Raw genomic sequence first — 21,872 nt, forward strand, 5'->3', positions numbered from 1 at the left:
CTGAGGTGTGTAGTTTATGTTGAACATTGAGAACACCAAGCACTCTGCCTCTGAAGCATTCAGAGGATCAAGGTCACACCGTCACCTGGAGCTACTTAACCCCTGGAGAATGGCCACTTCGTTTTGGAGGAGGATCTTCTGCCTGAAGGCTCGGATAACAACATGCACCACTCTCCGAGGTAACTTGGCTTATTTGTTTTGATGTAATGCTAATGGAAAGTGAGTAGAGTGGGGTTTGTAAGCAAGTGTTGTGACTTAAATAATGTGGAAGGCACCGATGAGGCACTAGGAAAAAACTAAAAACGTAAAAAAAAAAAAAAAAGTACTGTTATTCAAGTCACCCGTATGATGAAAACCAGGCTTGCAAAGTTCATTCAGGCTTTTAGCCCAGCACTGAAGATTGGAATGGGAAAGGTGAGGCTTAGATGGCAGCAGTTGTAAGGGAACGGTGCGGGCAAGTGAAGCGTCTGATGTGACATATGGAAGAACCCATTCCCCTGGAACTGCCAAGTGTTAGTTGTGCCTGAAACAGCCGGAGCAAGATGCAGAGTGCTGGTTTGTGGTGCTTGGAAACCTGCTTCCTTTTTGCTCTGTTCTTTCATTAGGCTGTACTGTTTGCTTTAAAGTGTTTGCTCTCTTTCCATGAATTAATTGGCAAGTAGGCCGCACGATTGCCCTCAAACAGGAAGCTCCAGCAGAATGGTCGAGATTATTACTTTCAATGAACTTTTCCTATGCAGTATCTTTGGGCTTAGCACTGGAATTTTAATTACAGGCTGAGCTAGCCATGCCTGGTACCATTGCATCAATTAAAATAGGAATGAGATGTACATCGTGGCCCTCAGCCCCACCATCAGTGATACACCTGTGTCTTGGGTGATGATCACTTCTGGTCATGCACTCTGAGGGGTCCAGTGACAATGGATAGGTCTTGAGGGACTTACGGGCTATATGAGAAATGATTAGCATGAGGCAAACTGGGCAGTTTAAGGAGATAAATGAGAGGTGATGTGGGACAGTTAATAGTCTGGTCTGGGAGCTCCTAAGTAACAGTCTGCCTCCTTGAAAACAGGGGAATTGGGGGTATTTTAAACTGAAGGTATTGTGTTACCAGAGAAAATCATTGCTGTCTAATCCAAGCTGCTTCAGATGGACAGCATCCCAGGTGAGCACTGGCAGCAAGTTCTCTAGGGCCTCTGTGGCTGCCTTTATATTGATGAGCTGGTTGCAGGTTCAGCTGGCAGCCTTTATTGGGTGCACCTGGCAGTGAAAGGCTACAGTCCCTGGAATTTCAGTGTTGGAAGTCCTTGTCCAACTACAGTGGCAGTGAGTAGAACTAGTTCTTGGAAGAAGATGCATTTGCTGAGAGATGTCGGTGCTCCCACATAGCTCTTGTCAACTGCCCCGTTAGAGCTGCAAGCACAAATACCCCATGGTGTTCAGCTGGGGATGTAAATTGGGAGTTTGCTCACTTAAAGGAGTGATTTGATGTGATCTTGATTGTATATGGCTGCTCCTCTTTTTCTTCAGGATGGGATTGCTATTTTCAAGCATAAGAACAGCTGGAGGTAGGTTTGTCTGCCAAAAAGAAGAGCCGTTTCTGATCCAGGTGGGAGGAATGCATAGTGGGTGCCCCCAGTGTGTAATAGGAAGCTCCAAGAGGAAGGATGTAATGCAACAGAAAGCAGACAATGATCCTGAGAGCTGCTCGGTAGAGGTGGGCTAGCAGCACCCCGTGTGCTCTGAGCTTTCCTGGGGCTGAGGCAGGAGCAGCAGCAGCTCTCGGTGGCTGCTTTGCCTTCTCCTCCCTCCCCTGCTCTGAACTGAGGAAGTGCTGGGCAGCGCTGCGGGCTGCAGCTGCCTGTCCAGCCCAGCTCGGAAACCTGGGTCACTGCTCAAGTCCCTCTTCTTCCCGGGACCTGCTCCGGCCACCCCTCTGGCCCTGGCACTCGGAGGATTTGGTGTGGAGCGACTCGGTGCTCCGGGAGCTGATCACACAGCGGTTTGGAGGGACACACCTACAGCAAAGGTTCGTGCCAGGCTTTCGCTTCTTGGGCTCACCCAAACTGCGCCAAGGGTGAACAGGTTTGTGAAATGCAGCCGCTCCCTGACCCTCTCCCTTTGGGTGAGGTCTCCTTGGCCCGAGTGTGCTGCTTTGTGTCTGTGGAGGAGAGGCTTGGTCCTTTGCTAGCCTGCTACAAAGTCACCTGAACTGCCGGTCGGGTAACTGCTGCTGTTGCTGCAAAAATCCCATCTCTTGTGGAAGTGGGTCACGGTGGGATTTGGGTGGGGACAGAGCCGGCGCATCCTTGCTCAGGAGCATCCAGCCTGAATACCCGGAGCGTCCTCACTCTTCGTTTTTGTTTGCATTGGGGATTTACTTTTTGCACCAGGGTGTGAATTAGTGCCTTGCTCTGTGCTGAGCACTGGATTACAGTGTTTGGGTTAGAGCTAAGCCCAAGTGCAAATTCCTGTGTGCAAGGGAGGTGGCTGTGTCCACCCCCCCCCCCCGACCGTGTCCCCAGCCCTTCTCTGGGCTACTGCAAGTAACCTGGGGTGAAAACCTTCCCACCTCTGGCCTAAAAAGCGCTAATGTCTCAGAGGAGGAGGTTTAAAACCACTTTCAAAGGGTGTAGTTTGCATGTCTGTTGTGCGCACGTGGCCTTGGGCGCAGCTTTCATGTTCTCCAGTGCCATCGAATTCAAATTTGGACCCAGGTCCTACTGTGTACTTAGCATTTTTAGGCACTGCTGTACTATGATCTTTGGCAAACTCCTCCACAGCTGGGCACCTGTAGTGTTGGAGTTATTAAAGTTAAAATTCTTGCTCTGGAAATAATCATCTTGTCCTTCCCTTGCTGGGCTGTGGGATGGTGGTGTCTGTGCACAGAACAGACACGGCAGTTTGCCCGAGGCTCGCACGCTGTACATGAGGATTAGTGACTCTCATCCCCAGCCCGTGGTCAGTCCGGGGAGCGATGCTGTGGCTGTGGTGCCCGAATGACTAAAGAGCAGCATCAAAGCCTCTGAATTACCTTCAGTGCTTGCCTTTTTCCACAGAAGCGGGAGAACATCTAATTTTCTCAGAGCATCAAATTAAGTCAGGGAAGGCGAAGTCTGGCTGCACAGAATTAGTTGTGGGAGACAGATTCATCCCGCTCTGGTCCCTGCCTGTGACACAGAAACACTCACCACCAAATCATGCAAGAGCAGCTCAAAAATGGAGCTTTGCAGGAGATTCACATCCGATTGAAAAGCACTCAGGGCTTCTGGGCTTGCAGGCTGTGGTTGGGAGGTGTGAGCCACCCCGGCTCAGCAATGCTCCAGGCTGCTGCACCCTCCGTCCCCAAAGACGGGCTGGGGTCCAGCGCTGCCCTCCCACCTGAGAGGTGGTTTGCAGGGGCTGTCACTGCTCTGGCCCCTGCTCCCTGCCTTAGTGGCCCAGGAGGGATTTGTCTCCTCTCCTTGCTAGCCCTGCACCGCGAGCGGAGCCTTTCCGTGGGCTTGGTTTGGTTTGGAGGGAGTCTGAAAGCATGATCCTTCCTAGCTGGTGTGTGAGCATCTCCTTCCTAATGCCCTTCAGGTCTTGCCAAATGGGGTGCTCCAGCCTGGACCCCTCTTTTCTGAACGCCTGCTCTTTCAGTCACCTCTTTGTATCGAGGCCAGAAGTTTTTTCTCCCAAGCAGGTACGCCTTTGAGAGTTCCAGGTATACATGTTTCAGCTGGCCGCCACCTGCAATACAACATCCTGCAGGTATTTTTGCACATTACAGGGCCTTTGCGTTGCAGTTGAGTGTGGAGGCACAGCGGAGAGAAAACCTGTCCTCGCATTTAGCTTTCCATCACCCCAAAGTGGGCTGATTGCCTCGTGCTTTAGCCCAGGGTTTGTAGGGAACTCTCTTCTCCAGGGCGCTGCCGTTTGAGAAAAGCAGCTTTTCTGGGAGACATGAAAGAAACCTTCCCCAAAAGCTCTGCTCTCCTACCCTGATTTCATGGGGTGTTTCTCCAGCTGTGCTGTGTGTGTGAAGGTTGTCTTTCCATGCAGGTGTTTAATTACCTCTTATTGCCTGGTTAATGATCTAGGACACATCTTGTTCAGATCCAATCACTGTGTTTGGGGAGCAGCTCCCTTTAGCAGTCACTGGATAATAAAGCCAAATTTGCAGGCTGCATCTTCTAAGTTATAAACAAGTTTTCCAGACAAAGTGTCTTGAGAATCTGCCATTAGCGAATTTATTTAGTGCTATTACAGCCTTGCTAATCCTCTGGGGAGAGGAAAATCAGGCTAACGCATAGCTGCTGTAGGGAATTGCCGTGATGTCCTGCTCATTAGCCCTAGGGCTTAAACTCAGAAGAAGCTGTGGGATGCTGTGATGAGCCTGGAGAGGTGATGGGGTGGGAAGCAGGCAGGTCCTTTTGAAGTCTGAAGGGTCTAGGGATGAGTAGTCCATAAAAGCCTTGGGACGGAGCTGTTAACGAGATGGTGTGGTGCAGAGGTCCTCTGTATTTAGAGAGATAGGACTTCCCATTCGTGCCGGGGGAGCTGTGCTGGATTCGGCCTCCTCTGGTCTTCTGGGGAAAGGTCCTTGGAGCTGAGCCGGCTCTGAAGCCAAAGCCCACTTTCCTCTGCTGACTCTGGCAGGGCACTGAGCCCAGCCCCGTCCCTGGAAGCTTTTCAATGGGTCTTAATCAGACCTGCAGGGAGAAGGGGTGGGGGCCTTTGCACTTCTCCTCTGCTTACCAATTGGTAAAGATAAAGCAAAGCAAAAGAAGTTTTGAGGACTGAGTAATTTTAGACTTAAGAAAATCAAATATCCTATTTTCCCAGTGGGGTAGCAATTTTTTAAAATAGGTGGGCTATTCTGAGGCTCTGGAGTTTCACTTTGGCTTGTATGAAAACTGCTCCACAAGTAGGAAAAAAGGCTGGGATAAAAATGGTATGAAAAGGTGCTGTCCTTGGCATCTGTGAGGCAAAGGAGGCTGACCTGTGCATGCACGGTGGGAACGGGCTCTGATAGCTCCCAAGGGGGTGAGCGTCCGGGGGTCTGTGGCTCCTGACTCCCGAGGCTGCTCTTCATGCTCTGCTGTTCTCCATGGCTTTGGAGACTCTTAGGAGGGTTTCCCTCTCGCTGAGGACAGCCCAAGTCTTATAGTCTCTGTCTCCAGTTGCAAAGACTATGAATCCTTTGCAACAAGTCTCAGTCTGGGCTGGCTGTAGCTGCTGGTCCTGTTGCCAGACAAGCAGCATCTCTGCATAGAAAAGCATCTGTCAGCCTCGTGCATCTCTGAAACCATTAGAAATAATCAGATGCTGAGTACAGGCAGGAGCAGCGGTGGCTTACCTCCTGCTTCTTCATGGGAATGAAGATAAGAGGTGAGATGACAGAGTAGGGAGCTTTTCTGCAGCTGCTGGGCGCTGCCTGTCTGACCACACGGCCGTGAAGCTCTTCCTTTGTCCTTGGGGACGTGGTGGTGGGTGCTGCTGGACAGGGTGGTTGGTGAGGTGGGCCTTCGGTTTTATTTGGTGTAACTATGAGTGACCATTAGCAGGGGCTTTACAGGGGTGAGGAGATGCATGAACTGCTCTTCCATAGGTGGTGTTTTATGAACAAATCAAGGCTGTTTCCAGGTGTATTGAAGACTAAACCCTCCTGCATCTGTGCCCACTGATGGTTCCTACTTTTCTCCTCCCACCTCCCAACTGTTCAACGTGTTGTAAAGGTCCTTCCATTGCTCTGCCATAGGCACCTACCACTTCTACAGGGTCATTTAAGACCTTAATGGTGGAGCTCTCCCTGCAGTTCCTGGCCAGCAGCAGCTCTTGGTGGTGTGTCATGGGAGGCTTGTGCAGTGTGAGGTCTCTGCTCGTTGCTTTGATTTCAGCACATCACTTCCCAGGAGAACGATTTCAAGAATGAAGAAGTTCAAAAGCAAGGAGGCGAAGTGAGAAGAAAACTCATCCAGAGGACTAGGTGTGCAGAGGGTGGTCAGGAGGGGAGAGAGGAGATGTGCAGAGGAGGCAAGTATGTTGTCATCCAGAAGGGCAAATGGTCTTATCAGGTAATAGTAAATAATTTATGGGTCATATTAAGCCATCATCTCCTCTGTAAAAACTTGAGAGGCCTGTCTGATAATGAAGACACACCATCCTCTAAACTCCTCTGCCAATTTCTTATGAAAGATTATTCCAGGATTGTTCCTGAAATCTTCCTTCCCTGAAATGTTACCTGTTCACCAAGGTCCTCTACACAGCTGTGCCTGCTATCTGTCCCTGCAGGCAACCTCTACTCATCTGTGTGAGCAGCAAGAAGCATCTGGTTATGTGACTGCTCTGTAAAACCAGGCATCTGCATCCTGGCACAGCTCCAGGCTACTGAGATGAATCCCCAGATCCTCTTCTGGAAAGCAAATAAAATTATTATGATGTGACTTCCCATATGATCTCCTGTTGTGTCTGGAGCCCTGCCAGAGCAGCCAGCCTCGGGTCTATAACCCCAGGAGATAAGTCTCAGCCCCCAAAGTGAGCTGTAGCCTAGCTGGGGACTTGCCTGGGCAAGACGCAACCTGCTCTTGGACTGGCTTTGTCTGTAGATCAATGGCAGCGTTTCAAGGCTGGTCGACCTGGAATGAAAGGAAGGCTGCCCACTCCTGGTCTGTGTTCCCCATGGATGATCTCGCCCGGGCAAGGCAGCTCTGCCCGCTGTGGCAGCAGGGAGCTTAGTCCCTGTTGCAGTGCAGAGCGATCCTGTTGGAAATACAGCTGGGGTGGGGGGATGGCCAGGAGGTGGGAGGCCCTTGGTAATGCTGTTTTGGATGGTCATCTTGGAGAACTGTGCTTGGGCTTCCAGCTGCAGAGGAGCAAGTATGTCGTGGGGCAGTCCTGCCCAGGGTTTTGGGGCTCGGGTCCAAGTGCTGGGCACAGCTGTATGGGTGGCTGTGGTGGAGAACTGGTTGAACTGGTTTCCTTGCCTGTTGCTTCTTGCAGGGCCTGGGTTAACCATCATACTCTGCCCTGGCACAGCTGGGGCTGGTCTGAACAAAACCCGCTGAGGATCTGGAAGTGACCTGGGCTGAAGCAAGCAGTGCTGGTTGCAAGCGTTCCCCTGAGGATTCTTGCAGCGACATCCCCTTCCCCTGCGCAGGTCGTGGTGGTCATCGCAGCATGGGAGAGGCTGGGCTGGCAGCAGGCAGAGAGAGCATCCCTCCCTTCGCAGCATGCGTTGGACTGCAGCAGAAACTTGCTCTGGGCTGGATGTGGTGGCAGGGGTGGTGGGCTGGCAAGACCTGCCGTCTTTGGCTCTACCTCCAGCTTCCCCCTCCAACTCTTGTTTCCTGAGGCTGGGATGGTGACAGACCCCTTGGGGCTTTGCTGAGGGTTGGGTGAGTCCTGCTCCTCAGGCAGGTGAGCAGGCTGCAAAGAGCTGCCCCCTCGCATGGGCTCTGTGTGGGATGAGCACGCTGGCTCTGCCTCTTCTCCTCCCACCATGTCTGCCTGAGCAAGGACGAGGCGGGTCCTTTTGCTGCAGTGAGGCAGGCTGGATGTTTGGTATCGCTCCTGGACCAGGGCTCAAAACCAGGCAGGATCTGGCCCAGTGCCCTAGCTTGTGTCTCGCACTGTCTGCGAGCGGACAGGTTCTCCTCTGCCAAGCACGCTGCCTCTTCTCGCATCAGCCCTGAGATCAGCCCCGTGTTTATCTGTCCCGTCTGCGTACGGCACGGAGGTTGCCACCGCCTGCCAGAGCGTGTGTCTGTGTGTGCACAGGGACGAGATCAAAGAGTATCAACTTTTGAAATGCTCTGTCTTTCCGAGGGATCCTTGCCAGGTGGGGACTTGGCCAGGGGAAGGATCACACCTCTGTCTTGTTAAACAGAGGAGAGGAAGGTGCTGTTTTAAAGCTTTGCGAGGCAGAAGCTCCAGCCCTCGGCTCCAGGCTGTGGGTGATGGATAGCTTGGGAAGCAGGTTGTCCGGGGTGGGGGGGGGGGTGTTGGTATGTGCCTGGTTTGCTTTTTGTGTTAATTTTTAGAACTTCCTCCACGTGCGAGCACGCTGTCTTCCAGGGGATTACAGGCAGTCGATCTTGTTCAATTTAGTTTCCTTTGAATTCACAGAGGATTGATCTTCTCCTGGCTTGTGCAAACAGCCCTGCAGAGAAGGGGTTGTCCTGCATGACCATGGGCTCCTGCATGCTCCTGTTTTGCGTGTGTACAAACTGAGGTCTACTTGGCCTCAGATGCTCTTAACTCTTGTCCTTGGCAAGGTTTCAGCATGCTTTAAGCCTTTGAATGCAAATGCAGCAGGGTCTGGTCCTGTGGTCTACAGCTGATGTGCTGCACTGGTTTCTCCTCCCTGGGGCTCTCCAGCAGCTCCGTTCAAAGAGCATCATTGCTGTCATTGGTCAACTAGATGTTAATGGCAAAGGGGTGATATCTCAGCAACTGCTTTCCATCCTGTCTCTAGACCTCCACACAGCAAAGACAGGCCCTGAAGCAGGTCTCAGTTAACTCCAGACCCCTTAGAGGAGAGGTCACCCCTCCTCCTAAGGTCCACACTAGCTGCCTCCCAGTACTTTGAGCTGGGGAGACCTCCTGTCTTCATTATTCTGAGATCCTGGTGTGAGAAGCAGGGCCCAAGCTATGATAGCCCCATGAAGAGGTAGGGCTTTGCAGCTTGTAGAAGAGCAAAACCATAGCAGAAAGCAAGCACCTTGCAAAGGAGTCTTATCCCACACGCATCTTTCCCTCTCTCCTGAGACAAGCGTGATTTGTTCTGTGCCAATTTAAAGAGGACAAAGATATCACCCAGGAAGTGACGAGGGACCCTAGGCCTTTGTCTCTGGTCGCGGGCTGTCCTTGGGCCACAAGAAATGAGGAAGAACAGCCACAAACCTGTGGTAGTATCACGGGTGGCTGGTGCTTACGTAGGGGCTGTGGTCACGATCCACTCCTGTCCACTTCCTCCTCCATCCTCTGCGCTCCCTCCCTGGTCCTGCACTGGATAAGATTCCCATGTTGCTGTGGGATCTGTGCCAGATAAGCCTGAAACACGGGGTTCCTGGTTTGTGGGGAACTTTGAACTCTGCTTTATCTGAAACCAACAGGATGTAGACAGCAGCCAGCCCTTCCTATGGCTTAGGAGAGCTGTGGGGCTGGGCAGCCCCACCGTGCAGCACAGCCTGGATGGGCATCGCTAGGAGCCACAGAGATGCCAGGGTGTTGTTGGGCTGTACTGGGAACCAGATGGGACTCTGAACCTTTGCTCCACAGGGGAAAGAGGTGCCCGGAGGCAAAGCCTGCTTTAAGATCTCACATAGACAGGGTGTCTAGGTAGAGCTTCAGACCCAGGTCTCTGAGGCTTTGGTACCCAAGTTTGTCCCAGAGCCTGAATCCCTCTGACTGAGGCTCCTGTGATGCTGCGCTGGAGCTGCTGACTTTCGTTCTGCCATGAGCCCTCAGTGTTTTGCTGGGACCTAGGGCCACCTTGTGCTAAGTCTGGGCCAAAAGCTTACTGAACTGCAAAATAACATCAAGTTCTGGGAATTGGTGGTTCCCAAACTGCTGCTGCTGCCTTGGAAAACTCTTGGGGCTGTAGGGCTTCTGCTACTTCTCTAGCATTTTAAACAGCTAATGCAAGAAGGTGCTTTAAAGTGTGTTTCAGTAGTCACAGTGTACTCCCTCGAAGTTGCGTTTGCAGACTTTTCCTCCCTGCAAAAGCTATGCTCTCTGTCACTCCGTTGGGAAACTGCTGCACAGTTGTGGCTGTGTGTGCCAAAACACTCTCCAAGCCAGGGCGAGGTCTCCCGTTCTCCCTCTGGGGCTCTGCTCTTTCCACCCCAAACTGGTTTTTCAAGTCATTTTTTCATATGTGCCTCCATCTCTGCTGCTGCTCACCTGCGTTCGGGGAGGAGCCTCCCAGAAACTGCTCTTTAGCGTGCCGCCAACCTTCCCTCGCTGAGTCTTGTCATTCCATCCCAACAGACCGGAGCAGAGAGCCAGCACCCACGACGACTTTGCAGACTCCGGGAGACCAGCTAGGACCTCGCCAACATGTTCAAGGGGGTGGGCAAAGGCTCCCCGAGCAGAAGTTCCCCCAACAGAGGTTCCCCTGTCAAGCCTAGCAAGTAAGTGCGACTCCTCTCCTCTCTCTATGCTGTCCTGTGAACCCTGGGGGAAGATAAGGGAAGAGCACTCAATGTCTCCTAAGTCACCCTAAAAACTATCCCTCTTTGTGGAGGAGCCAGAAAGTTGAGGTTTGCTGGGAGCTGATGCCAAGATGTGCTGCCCTAGCTGTTGTCCTGGGCTTTGTGCTCCAACCCAGAAGTATCTGTGCAGCCTTTGGGATGTGCAGTGCCTGAAGTGCTCAGAGCTGTGTTAATTGAGCAGGGAGGTGCAAAGCCTCTTTTGGGCAGGTAGGAGTAGGGAGAATAAACGCAGCCTCTTTGCTTGGGTGGAGCAAGACCTGCTTGATGGTGAAGCAGATACCAGCCTGGATTTGAGATCCCAGGACTTGCTGGTTGTGTGAAGTTGGTGTGATGCTGCCCTGGGACCTGGGATCCCTGGAGAAGGATGCTCAGTTTGGTGCTGCTGAGGTGGTTAAGATGGGTGAGGAGTGGGTTTGCTGGTAACGGCTCTAATCCATCCTGGTGACAGGCTGGGTCTCTGCAGGTCGAATAGCTGAGGTTGCCTCTTTCAGGCCTGTCTGAGGCAGCACCAAAAGGATCTGACAGCCACATCCCCTCTGAAGAGACTCCCTGAGCTCTGGGGAGCAAGATGTGTGATGGGACCAGGATGCTTCCCTAGGAGCCAGGTGTCCTCTGGGAGGGGGTGCTCCAGCAGAGAGAGCGCTCATCCCTCCCTTCAGCTGCAGTTGTTAACTCAGGGTTATTTTCCACCTTCCTCAGCAATTTTGCATTTTGTAGTGTTAGAGGACTGATTCTGTGGGAATCCCCGTCCCCAGCCAGGGTTAGAGGCTGAGGAAATTGCAAAGGGGTTTGCTCTAAGGAGGAGACGACCTGCAGGGAGAAAGGAGTGCTGGCCCCATCTTTTGGGACCACCACCGCCAGCAGCCTGGGATGGCGTGTGTACAGACGCCTGGGTGGACGCAACACGGTGCTGGCACTCCGCTGCGTCATTTATGGGGGCCAAACCCAATGTTAGCAAACAGTCACTGTGGAGGGTGATGGCCCAGTGCTGCTGGGCAGGGCAGCGGGACCTGGGAGAAGGTGGCCCCCACAAAGGCTGTGGCTTCCCCGTGTGGATGTGGGGAGCTGGCTCCCTCCCATAGGGAGCTTCTGCCTCAGTGGAGCTGAGCACTCACAAACTCATCTCAAAGACAGGTTTGGGGGCTCTCTGAACACCAAGTCTTTGTCGGGACCTGACTGCAGTGAGACACCTCCCCAGAACCCCCTGGAGCTGTGTCAGCCTCTGGTTTTCAGTCTTGCTAATGCAATCCATCCACCTCTCCAGCTTCCAAACCTGGGCTGGGGATTTCTCATGAGGCTTCCTGGGACAGCTCGCTGCAGCACTGCAGGAGGGTCTGGGCTAGGTTCTCCCCCAGCGTAAGCCTCTCGGGATAACTGGAGTTGCATCTTGGTGAGGCCTCACACCGCTTCCCTGTGCAGGATGGAGGCTGAAGCCAGAAGTGTGGCAATTACTGAGCTAGTTGTGCTTGTTTTAGGAGGTACCAATCATCAGACAAAGGCTAATTTGTTCGGCCATGGCCCGGGGCTTGGTCAGCACCCATATTAGCTGAGAAAATGAAGGTGAATGAGTTGTTGCAGGAGCAGCCGTCAGCACACACTCTGCAGATGGCCCCGAGAAAATGTTGGTTGCCCATAGCTGCTGTTGGTGGCCCTAAGGCCAGAACCTCGGCAGCACTTGAGGTTCCCCGCCTCTGGGTGTTCACAACTAGCGGGTACCACTGCTGGCACAGACCCCTAGAGAGGTACCGTCACCTTGGTCCTTGGGACCATAGTGTTGAGCATCCCAGCTCGCAGGGCCCTTTGCTGTGTCCGCGTGGTGGATGCATCCCAGGGAGGCAGTAGCAAGCGCAGGTTTGTCCCTGAGGAGCATCCTCGCTGTGCGCTGCTCTAGGAGGAGGCACATTGTGGGGCTGGAAGGGAAAACTCATGAGAAGGTGGAATTGAATCAGATCTGGCTGGACTGGCTGCCCGGGTGTGATCTTGACAAAGGCTGTGGGTGGTTTTGGAGGTGGATGGCAAATCATCTCCTGGTTTAATCATCTCCTGGGATTGCTGCTTCTGCCACTGCCTCCTCCTGCTTCTCCCCGATCAGTCTAGAGCAGCGTGGCCCTGGGCGGACAGGCATGGGCTCAGGGGACTAACCCAGCACTGGCAGGGGGTTGTTGGTGGTCTGCTGTGAGCAGCTTGGGCTGGCAGATCAGAGCATTTGAGGTCTTCCACGTGTTGGGGAGAACAGACCCAGCTTTGGGGTCTGCCTTGTGACCATAAAGCAAAGTTCCCTGGAAGAAAGGGACAGAGGGGGCCAGGGACTGAAGTGGGTGGGTGCTGTGGTCCTGCCCAAAAGTGCTCTGCCAGGAGTGACCAGGAGCGGGGGACAGTCCTGCTCCTGCTAAGAGACACTGTCCCTTGCATGCAGTTGGACTGTCTAGGAGGCAGAAAGTGGTATGAGAAATGAACCAATTAATAATGATGATAATAATAGTGCTCTGCCTCTTCTAGGCATGAGATAGCCCAGGGAGGAGGCCTGCCCTGGCTCTTGAGCAGGAGGAGCTCTACCGAGCTCCTTGGCCAGCCCTGGGCTGTGGCTGTACGCACCCACTGCGCGCAGAATCGGACCCGAGCCCTGGAAGGCTGAGGGATGCCCAGTGTGACCACAGGCAAGCTCGTGGCTCCTCATATCCCACCCGACGCCAGGCTGTCTCTCTGCAGCCCAAGCGTCGGCACGTTCACCCTGAAACGTGGGGCCCCGCTGTGGTCAGCTCTTGTTGAGTGAGGGCTTCTGCCCAGGGGCAGGAGGGACAGCCCTGAGGGAGGACCGTGGTGCATCCGTGTCACTGCAGGCTGCGTGGATGGCTGTTGGCACGGACGGGAGAAGCTCGTGCTCCTCTCGGCACAGTCCGTGGTTGGGATGGGAGGGTCTGTGGTGGTTTGGGCACTTCTCTAAGCGTGCATGGACCAAGCGAGTTCGTCAGCATCGGTCCCACCTTGACTGAGGGTGGAAGGCTCAGCTGAGGACAGATGGCTTCTCTGCTTGTGTATCAGGCCTTACTCTGGCCCCTGGAGACACCCCTCTCCTGCCAGGATATCCCCTACCTGGCTTCAGTGCTCGTCAAGCATCCAGACTACTCCTTTGCGGACTCTGAAGTGGTTCAGCTGCTTGCAGGGCTGGAGAGCCACTTCCAGCGTGGCTGCTGGCTACAAGGTCTCAGTCTCCTCCTCTGCCAGGCTTCCTCCCTTGGCTGGCATGGAGACCTCCTGGCTCTCCACTCCAGGACACACAGGGGAGACCCCCTTTCCTCCAGAGATGATGTTTTCCAGGAAGCATCAGTTCTTCCCTGAAGATCAGGTTGTTTGCAAGAGCATCCTTGTTTCTAACCTCAGGTGCTCGGTGCAGTGCAAAGGCCGTGCAGCCTGGGGATGGGCAAGGCTGAGTCCCCACGACCAGGAGGTTGCTGAGGTCTCTTCGGTCCATAGTTTTGTTTTGGCTTGACCTAAACAAAGCTGATTTGTGTGTCCAGCCTTGTGAACCAAGAGATGGGGTGTCCCCGTGTTTCCTTCAGCCAGGAAGGGGGTGCCACCAGAAATAAGCAGGTTTTTATTGGCGATCTACCCTCCCTGGGAAGGATGGATCCTCACTTCTCCCCTCTTGGAGCGGCACAAAGGTATCGCCAGTCACATCACAACGGGGCTCAAACTGGACACCCCATTCACGCTCTTCCCGGGCAGGAACTGAATTCAGCCAGACCTCTCGGGGTGGACGGACTCCCCCCGGCACATGGGGAGAGGCGTCCATCCCCTGGGATGGCGGCCAGCCCGTGACTCACTCTCTCCTCCCTACGCAGAGAGCCCGGGCAGGAAATCTGGGTGGTGCTCAAGTATTTGCTCATGGGACACCACCTCATTCCAGGCGTGTCGGGGGATGAGTTGGAGATTGTGTAACCTCCTGGGGAGGGGGGACCTCCTAGAGCTTCCAGCCTGCTGTGCACGCTCAGGCTCACGGGGACCGAGTCCTGACTCTGCGCTGCTGCCATCCACCCCGTTGTGCTGGGACTTGGGGCCACTTTTCATCTGCCTGAGGACTGCAGCTTACCCCAGGAAAGGCATCCATGGGGCACAGATGGGGTAGGAGGGGTATTTAACAGGATATAAAAGACAGGTTGTAGCAGGCAGTGATGCTTTGATGATGAGGAGGAATGCCCTGCTTGGGCTTTTTGGCTCCATAATCCCCAGAACTAGACCTTGTAGAAGAGGGCACTGCCAGAGTGCAGCAGTCCCCCATTTACTTTGCTGACACGCATTTTGCAGGCAGGGAAGCTGAGGCACGGCCAGGAGATGCTGCCAACCCAAAGCCCCCGAGGGAGCTGAAAGGTTCTAAGTCGCAGGCCCACACCACCCTCTTGGGAAATCAAAAACAAGGGAGGAGTTGGAGAAAGGGGACAGGAGGATGCTGTGAGCAGGAGCACTGGGGCTGCGCCTTCTCCGGAGTTACACGGGCTTGGCTGCAGTCAGTGTGGACTGAGCTGACTTGAAACACGAGCTCCGTCTGTGGCATCTGAGTGCTTGGCTTGGGGTGACCGTAACACTCACTGGCACTTTACAGTCACTTGGGGCTGTAATAAATGAACATCCCAGCATCTGCTCTAGCCTTTGGTATGAACTGTGGAATAGCTGGAGCCATGATGAGGAGCTGGAGCAATGACAGAGCCATTAAGGGAACCACTTCCCCCTCTACTTTGCTGTAGTCAGGGACTAGGAAGGAAACCACACGGCTGGAGAGCAGATGTGGGTGGCTCTGCTGCAGGACATCACCTTTCTCCTACCTTCTTGTCCACCAGAGGTATCAACCAGCCCTGAAGAAGTGTCCCCACCTTCCACTGACCCCCGTGCAATGTCCCATTGTCACTGCTCAAACTCTTTCCTTCTGCTCTCAGACCCCAGAGTAGGCACACAACCAAGCTGAGCCTCTGCTGAACTTTGTCCCATCAGCAGCCATCCAAGGGCTTGAGTCCCTGGATGATACTATCGGTCCACACCCTCCCGCCTCTGCTTGCCCACATTTTGGCAGCGCTGCGCTCTCCCTGCCTGGAGGGTAGGGCCGGCACTGTCCTCAAGGGCAGATGCTATTAGAAACAACAGGACATGAGGACAAAGGTAGCACCAAGGCTTATGCTTCCTTGTCCACAGGGAGGTTTGGGAACCATCCCATGCCTTGCTGCGGGCTCTGGATCCAGCTGTTTCGGCAGGGCTCTTGGCACTCATTCACAGTAGCAGTGTTGGAATAAGGGCTGTGATGGTATCCATCAGCTGTGTGATGGCACCGAGGTGAGACACAATAGCGAATGGTCTGATGGGGACCTTCAGTGAATCTTCACTGGGGTGAGGAGGACTGGTAGTTGTGCTATGGCCTTGGGAAATTTGTCCCCATGCCCTGAAAGTAGCATGACTGCAACAGCCTACACAGTGCCCAGAGGGGCTTGTAGTCCGCATAGCAAGTCCTTGTCCACTGCAGCCCAGTCCTGGGGTGGCACTGGGCCCTCCAGTATCTCAGTGGGCTGAACTGCAGAGAACTTTGCATGAAACAAGACCACAGGATGGCAGTTCTGGGTCAGGTGAAAAGCCATCTCGCCCACCTCTATCAGCAGCCGAGGGCAGGGACCCAGGGAAGTGCCTCCAAACAGGGCAAGCATGTTGTGCTGCTTCTGCAGGGTGTTCTCCTGGCCTCCAACTGTCTGTGGCTTTGGGTCTTCCCAAACCAGATGTGGTTTCGGTGCATTTGGGAGCCCTAGAGCGATTTTTTTTCTTTCTTTCTTTCTTTCTTTTTTTTTTTTTGGTTCCTCCAATGCTTTTTGAATCCACGTGAACTTCTGAGCATCTGCAGTGTCCTGAGGCAAGCAGCAGTTGCTCAGATGAGCTGCATGCTGTGCAAAAAGCCACCTGCCACTCTCCCTGAACACACCACCTCTTACCTTCACTTGGTGGAAAGCAACAGCCAGGCATTGACCGCTTGTGTGCATCTGTGCCCTTGGCCACAGCTTAGAGTCTTTCTTTGGAGACCAGGAGGACATGGGGGAAAGGCCTGAAGAACGACACCTGTGTCAGGTCCTGGGCAGTGATGAAGAGGGTGAGAATTGCCTTCACCCACCCATCTGGTTTGCTGTTCCCTCTCTCAGGTCCTCAACAAATGAGCTGGCTGTGCTCATCTCGCGCATGCAGACGAATGCTGACCAGGTTGAGAAGGACATCCTGGAGACACAGTCCAGACTCAAGCAGGTGAATTGTGGCAGAGGGTGGTGGGAAGGTGAAAGGCTTTGCCTAGAAATGCAGTGTCTAGGATAACAGGTCAGGTGTCTGCTCTCTGCATCAGCTTGCCGGTGCAGGTCTGGGAGCTGACTCAAGGCTGGGGAGGAACAGAGCACCCCGCAGAGCCTCCCAGCCCCTGGGGCTGCATACCAGGGCCTCCCAAATTCCAACCTCCATGCTTTCTGCTCAGTGCCTCATGCTTCCCACAGCCAAGGCTGTCTCACCTACAGCAGCACAGTCCTGTGCCTCCCAGCAATCCCAGAGGCAGGCAGCCAGCCTGACCCACACTGGTCCCCTGGGTGGGAGAGATGCTGAAGCAGGCAGCTTGGTGGGGCATACGCTCCCCAGCTGTACCCTTGCACCAGGGTTCCTCTGTCGTCAGTGTGTTGAGCATCCAGGCCCTCTGAGGTGGTCAAGGAGAATGTTGTGAGGTCTGTGTGGTCCAACCAGGCTTCTTTCTCTGTCTTCCCTTGTCTCCAGGATGCCAGCAATCACCAGAAGAACAAGGCTTTTGAGTTCCAGCCAGAGAATGCCAGGAATCTGAAGGAAGCAGAGACTCTGCTGAAGGACCTCTTTCTGGATGTGGACCGTGCCAAGAAGCTGAAACACCCTCAGGCTACTGAGATAGAGAAAGAGTAAGTACAGCGGGAGGACTAGTGTGGTGGGGGCACCAAGCAGTTGGCAACCCCCCTAAGATCTAGACCGAGCTCCAGTTGTTGCCATGAGAGGTAGAGTTTCACCCTTTCAGGGCTTCTGCCAGTATATTGTAAAGATAGTGGTGTGTAGGGTTGCTGCCAGAGTGATCGCCCAGTCTTATTTGGGAGTTCTTGTAAAAATGCAGAGCTAAAATGTGGCCCCACTCCCAGGGCAAATCCCCCTTTTCTCTGCCTTTCTTAAAATGAATGCCTTTCATTCAGGCAAGAATAGTTGGGTGTTTGAAAGGGAGAACTACTTCAATTGGCCTCTGGTGCTTTGCTCCCCTTTGCTCTCCAGCCCTTCTGTGTGGAAATCAGGAGGGAAGAGTTGTTTCCTAGCTGGGAAGGGACAGCCCTGATTTCCTTGCAGCTTTCTCCTGGATTGTAATTCCTGAGACATGCCTGGAGATGGAGAGCACCAGGACAAGTGCCTCCACTGCTGAAGGAGGCCAGTGTCACAAAGGCACAACAAAGTAGCCTGGGTCTTAGAGTGAAATCTAGGCTCCACAAACTCCACTTTGGTTCTCCCCCCTCCAAACTGACACAGACACGTATGCCTTTTCTCCTTGGCAGCATCCAGCAGCTCCACGACCGCGTGACGCAGCTCTGTGCAGAGTACCGAGCCCTCTACGAACAACTCAACATCCCTGATGTGGGGCCCAGGGTAGACTGGGCCAGGATCCTGGACCAAAAGATGGTAACAGCAGCTGGTTTTACATGTATCTCCCAACACCTAGAAAGGCAGATAATGTCCGCTATTGCCTGTAGGTCTCTGCCAGCCATCATGTGCTCAGCATCATGCAGGGACATTGGGGGTGGTGGAAGTAACTCTGAGTAGGAGGAGGAGGACTCTCCTCTCACCTCTTAAAATCCTCTGGAGGACCCTCTTGATTGATCCCTTCAGATTAAGAGCTGTCGGAGGGGGATTAGGTAGAGATGCCCTGCTGTGGGATGAAAGGATGGAGAAGGTGATGTCTTCAAGGACTTTACAACCTTAGATCCTAGGGTTTCATGCTGCAAGGTCTTGGGTATGTGCAGTGCCCAGTTTGGAGTCAACTTGGATTCCCTTGGAAGTTAGATGGTAACTGTGCCCATCCACTGTATATCACCATAGGAAGGGTGGCTGGTTCAGCTTAGGTTGGTACACCAGGGTTTTATGGCCTGGTTATCTTGGTCCCTGTGTATGGCTGGGGGAATGGCAACCAACAGCACTCACAGTAAACAACAAGATCCCTTCCTTCCTTTCTGGACTGGCATCAGATCTCAGATCTTTTCATACCCTGCCAGTACTACTGGGGTTTCTCCCTGAAATAAAGTCTTTTGCTTTAGTCTCTGCCTAACTCCTTTTGCACAGAAACAAGTCAATGCAGGACAGTACGGCCCCGGCATGTCAGAGCTGGAAAAGCAAATAGCTGAGCACAACATCTTCCAGAAGGAGATTGAAGCTTATGGCCTCCAGATCAAGAACCTCCGCTCTGGGGTAAGGCACCCTCCATCCCCTGCTTGCTCCTGTCGGCTTCACTCAGGATCCTGTGGGCTCTGCTCGCTGTCTGGCTGCATGTCCCATCTGCTTCTCTGCATGGTGAATATCCACCCTTGTTCTGCAGAGGGCGTGGGGAGACATGAGCTTGGACAGATCAAGCCATGCAAGGGCCAGAGAGGTGGTCCCTGAATGGTTTCTAAAGCCACCTTCCTTAAATCAGCTCATCGGCATCTACCACATGTTTTGGTAATGGATTTTTTCTGTTTGTTTTTTTGGTTTTTTTTCCCTTGGTCTTGGCCGTGTTGTAACCCAGGATGTGGCAGACTTAAAAAGCCAGTACAAGGACTTGCTGGTAAGCTTCTTGGTGGTTTTCTGGACAGATGGGGTCATACAGCAGAGTAACACCATCCCTGATGGACAGGGAATGGCCAGCTCAGGGCAGGAGCTACCTTTGGTCTTGCACATTGAAGTCATGTCCCTCATCTTTCCTCATTTCCTCCCCACCTTGGAATGGGTGTAAATTGAGACCACGCTCACTGCCCTCAGGGCAACGCTGCGGGTGAGATCTGTGTCTCTCCCCTTCACGGATTGTTGATCTGGAGTTGCCTATGTGTCTGTGAGCGCAGGGTTACAGATGCGGCAGCAGGAACCCCTGTCCCAGCCCACACGCTGTTCCAAATCAGGATTGCAAATGTTGAGGCTTGCACTGCTCCCTAACAAGGGCTCCAGAGAGGAAATGAGCAGCCGGAGCAAAGGAGGTGGCCAGGAAGGTCCTGGGTTTAGCCAGCTGGGCCCGTAAAAGTTAATGCTGAAGAATGGCATTTGTGAGAAATATAGCAGAGCTGGGCCAGCTCTCAGACTGCCCGAGGCACCAGCCCACACCTGAGATTCTGGTTAAACAAACATATCCTGTCTGTGAAGGAGGGAAAGGGAACGGCAGCCCCATCAGATAAGAGCGAGCGGGCGGCAGATGTCTCACCAAGGTCTCTGGGAATCTCCTGGTGGATGTGCAATGCGAGTGGGGTCCTGGGGAGGAGGAGGAGGAGGACGGAAAAGGGGATCCTCAGCCTGAGCACCAACACTGTTTCTCTCCTGTGTGCATGGGCAGAAAGCCTCCGTCTGGCGAGGGCAGAGCCTGGGCAGCCTGTACAACCATCTCCAGGGCTGCACCAAGGAGCTGGGCTACCTGACGGACCAGCAGACCAGGATCCTGAAGCAGGACTGGAGTGACCAAATGATGGACGTCCAGAGCGTGCGTCGGGAGTACGAGGTGAGCTCTTCGGGGATGGTAACATGTCCTGGCTGTCGCAGGCTGGCCAACCCAACATGCGAGATTTGCAGAGTGGATCCCAGCCTCCTAGACATCCACCACCAGCCCTGAGCCTGGTGCTTTCCCAAGGCAGCCTTATAGTGCTGGGCACAGAAACGGAGGCAGAAGAGATGCTCTGGGGGCATGCTGGAGTTAAGGATGAGCCACTCTGTGTGTCCCCTCCTGTCCCCTGAGCTGGCACGTGGGATCAAACATTAGAGAGCTGTTGATGAGGCTGTCCATGGTCAGAGGGGAGGGGAAGGCTCAGCGTCATGTCAGCCTCAACATCCAAAGTACAACACCCAGTGACTGCTATGTGCTGGGACCAGGAAAGAGCGGGATAATTGCTTAGGAAAATGCTCTTTGAATGAATGCCCTGATGCTTTCTGAGGCCCAAGCGTGTCTAATTTGTTTTAGCTTTGCCTAGCCCCTTCTCTTTTTAAAAACAAACAAACAAACAAGGATGTCTATGCTTTGGGAGCCTTTTCTCTGCTACATGGGTTTTGGTGCCCCAGGAGACCGCTCTCTGCTCCCTGCATGCTCCCACGTCCATGAAGTTTCTCTTCCCCTTCAGGATTTCAAGTCCAATGAACTGCTCAGCCAGGAGGAGTTTGTGAACCATCTTCAGGATGATGGGGATAGGATGATTGAGCTAAAGCACCCAGCTGTCAAGCCTATCCAGGTAGGGAAAGGGGGGTCTCCTCCGCTGGAGCTGAGACCCCTTGAGAAATGGTGGCTGCACTGTATGAGCCAGGTCCTTGTCAAGCAGTGTCCTTGCTCAGGCTCAGCATCAGGCAATGCCTGGGCATAGCTTTTTCTCTGCTGAACAGCAGTCTTTACTCTTAGTTTGATCTCTGGGACTTCTGGAGAAAGGAGACCAGTGGTGGAGGAGGTAGGACTAGCTGGAGCCCACTAAGTCGTGCTTTGTCCCACCACAGGCTCACCAGGAAGCCTTGAAGAACGAGTGGCAGAATTTTCTGAATCTCTGTATTTGCCAGGAGAGTCAACTGAAAAGCGTGGAGAGCTATAAGAAGGTAAAAAGTAATGAGGAGAGCATGGGTCATAGGGCTGCAGGGTCAGGCCTGAGTGGGCAGTCTGGGAAGAGAGACAGCAAAAGGATGAGGATGGGAGATCCTTTGCTTGCACCTAGTCAGGGTATTTTGGGGAAACACGCCTCAAAACACAGTCCTTTAGTGCTACAGTGAAGGACTGGCTCCCAGCTTGTCTCATCAGCCCCGTTGTGTTAGTGTGCTGGCTTGGAGAAGAGGGGTTGGGGAGGGTTATGTTCGCTGTCATCACTTGGGACTTGTCTGTTGATTGGGATTATTTGCCTGTGGCTCAGGTGATGGAGGGTCCTTGTCCAAGGATGCACTCTGAGGGTGGTCTGTAGGGCCTTGTGAGCCCCAGACAGGGTGTGGGAGAGACACTGGGAACTGAGACACCCCACTGGACTTGGAGATAGTAATGTCCTCCCATCTCTGTGACTGTTTTCCTACCCACCGCTCCAGTTCCAGGATGATGCTGAGGCTGTGAGCCGCTCTCTCAAGGAGATGAACTCTGACCTGGACACCAAATACAGCAAGTTCAACAAAGACAGCCCTGGGGTGGTGTCAGATCTGCTGCTTCAGCTGGAGGTGAGGTCTTCAGGGATGGTGGCACTAGCCAGACCTAAGGGGCAGACCAAATGTTACAACCTCCCCAGTAAATAACAGTGGGGAAGGGGAAGAGGTGGGTAAATAATCCTACCCGGACAGCTCATCCCAGCTCTGTGCTAGGGAGGGGGAAGCCCATGGCAATACTGTGCTCTGGACACTGCTGCTGTGGGGCACTGACCCCTGGGAAGACATTTATCTCCATCAGTGACACACAGCCAGGCCCCAGGTCAC

The 21,872-nt window shown here is 53.6% G+C and overlaps 1 protein-coding gene across 3 annotated transcripts in view; it reads left to right on the forward strand.

Moving 5' to 3' along the window:
* Nucleotides 1-82: 82 nt before the first annotated feature.
* The window catches only part of EVPL (envoplakin), a 34,769-nt gene continuing 12,979 nt past the window's right edge, over nucleotides 83-21,872 (forward strand). The window contains exons 1-11 of one of the 3 annotated variants that reach the window (XM_041123612.1): nucleotides 83-179; nucleotides 9,976-10,118; nucleotides 16,370-16,469; nucleotides 16,980-17,134; nucleotides 17,768-17,891; nucleotides 18,549-18,674; nucleotides 18,991-19,029; nucleotides 19,786-19,947; nucleotides 20,561-20,668; nucleotides 20,925-21,020; nucleotides 21,495-21,620. In XM_041123612.1, coding sequence (XP_040979546.1) covers nucleotides 10,045-10,118; nucleotides 16,370-16,469; nucleotides 16,980-17,134; nucleotides 17,768-17,891; nucleotides 18,549-18,674; nucleotides 18,991-19,029; nucleotides 19,786-19,947; nucleotides 20,561-20,668; nucleotides 20,925-21,020; nucleotides 21,495-21,620 — 1,110 coding nt within the window. In that variant the 5' untranslated portion in view covers nucleotides 83-179; nucleotides 9,976-10,044. Of the gene's footprint in view, nucleotides 180-1,550; nucleotides 1,569-7,313; nucleotides 7,402-9,975; nucleotides 10,119-16,369; nucleotides 16,470-16,979; nucleotides 17,135-17,767; nucleotides 17,892-18,548; nucleotides 18,675-18,990; nucleotides 19,030-19,785; nucleotides 19,948-20,560; nucleotides 20,669-20,924; nucleotides 21,021-21,494; nucleotides 21,621-21,872 lie in introns of those variants that run through there. The other 2 variants (XM_041123613.1, XM_030016012.2) reach the window with 2 other exon arrangements.

This window comes from Aquila chrysaetos, chromosome 5 (genome assembly GCF_900496995.4).
Source record: "Aquila chrysaetos chrysaetos chromosome 5, bAquChr1.4, whole genome shotgun sequence".
Classification (NCBI taxonomy): Eukaryota; Metazoa; Chordata; class Aves; order Accipitriformes; family Accipitridae; genus Aquila; species Aquila chrysaetos.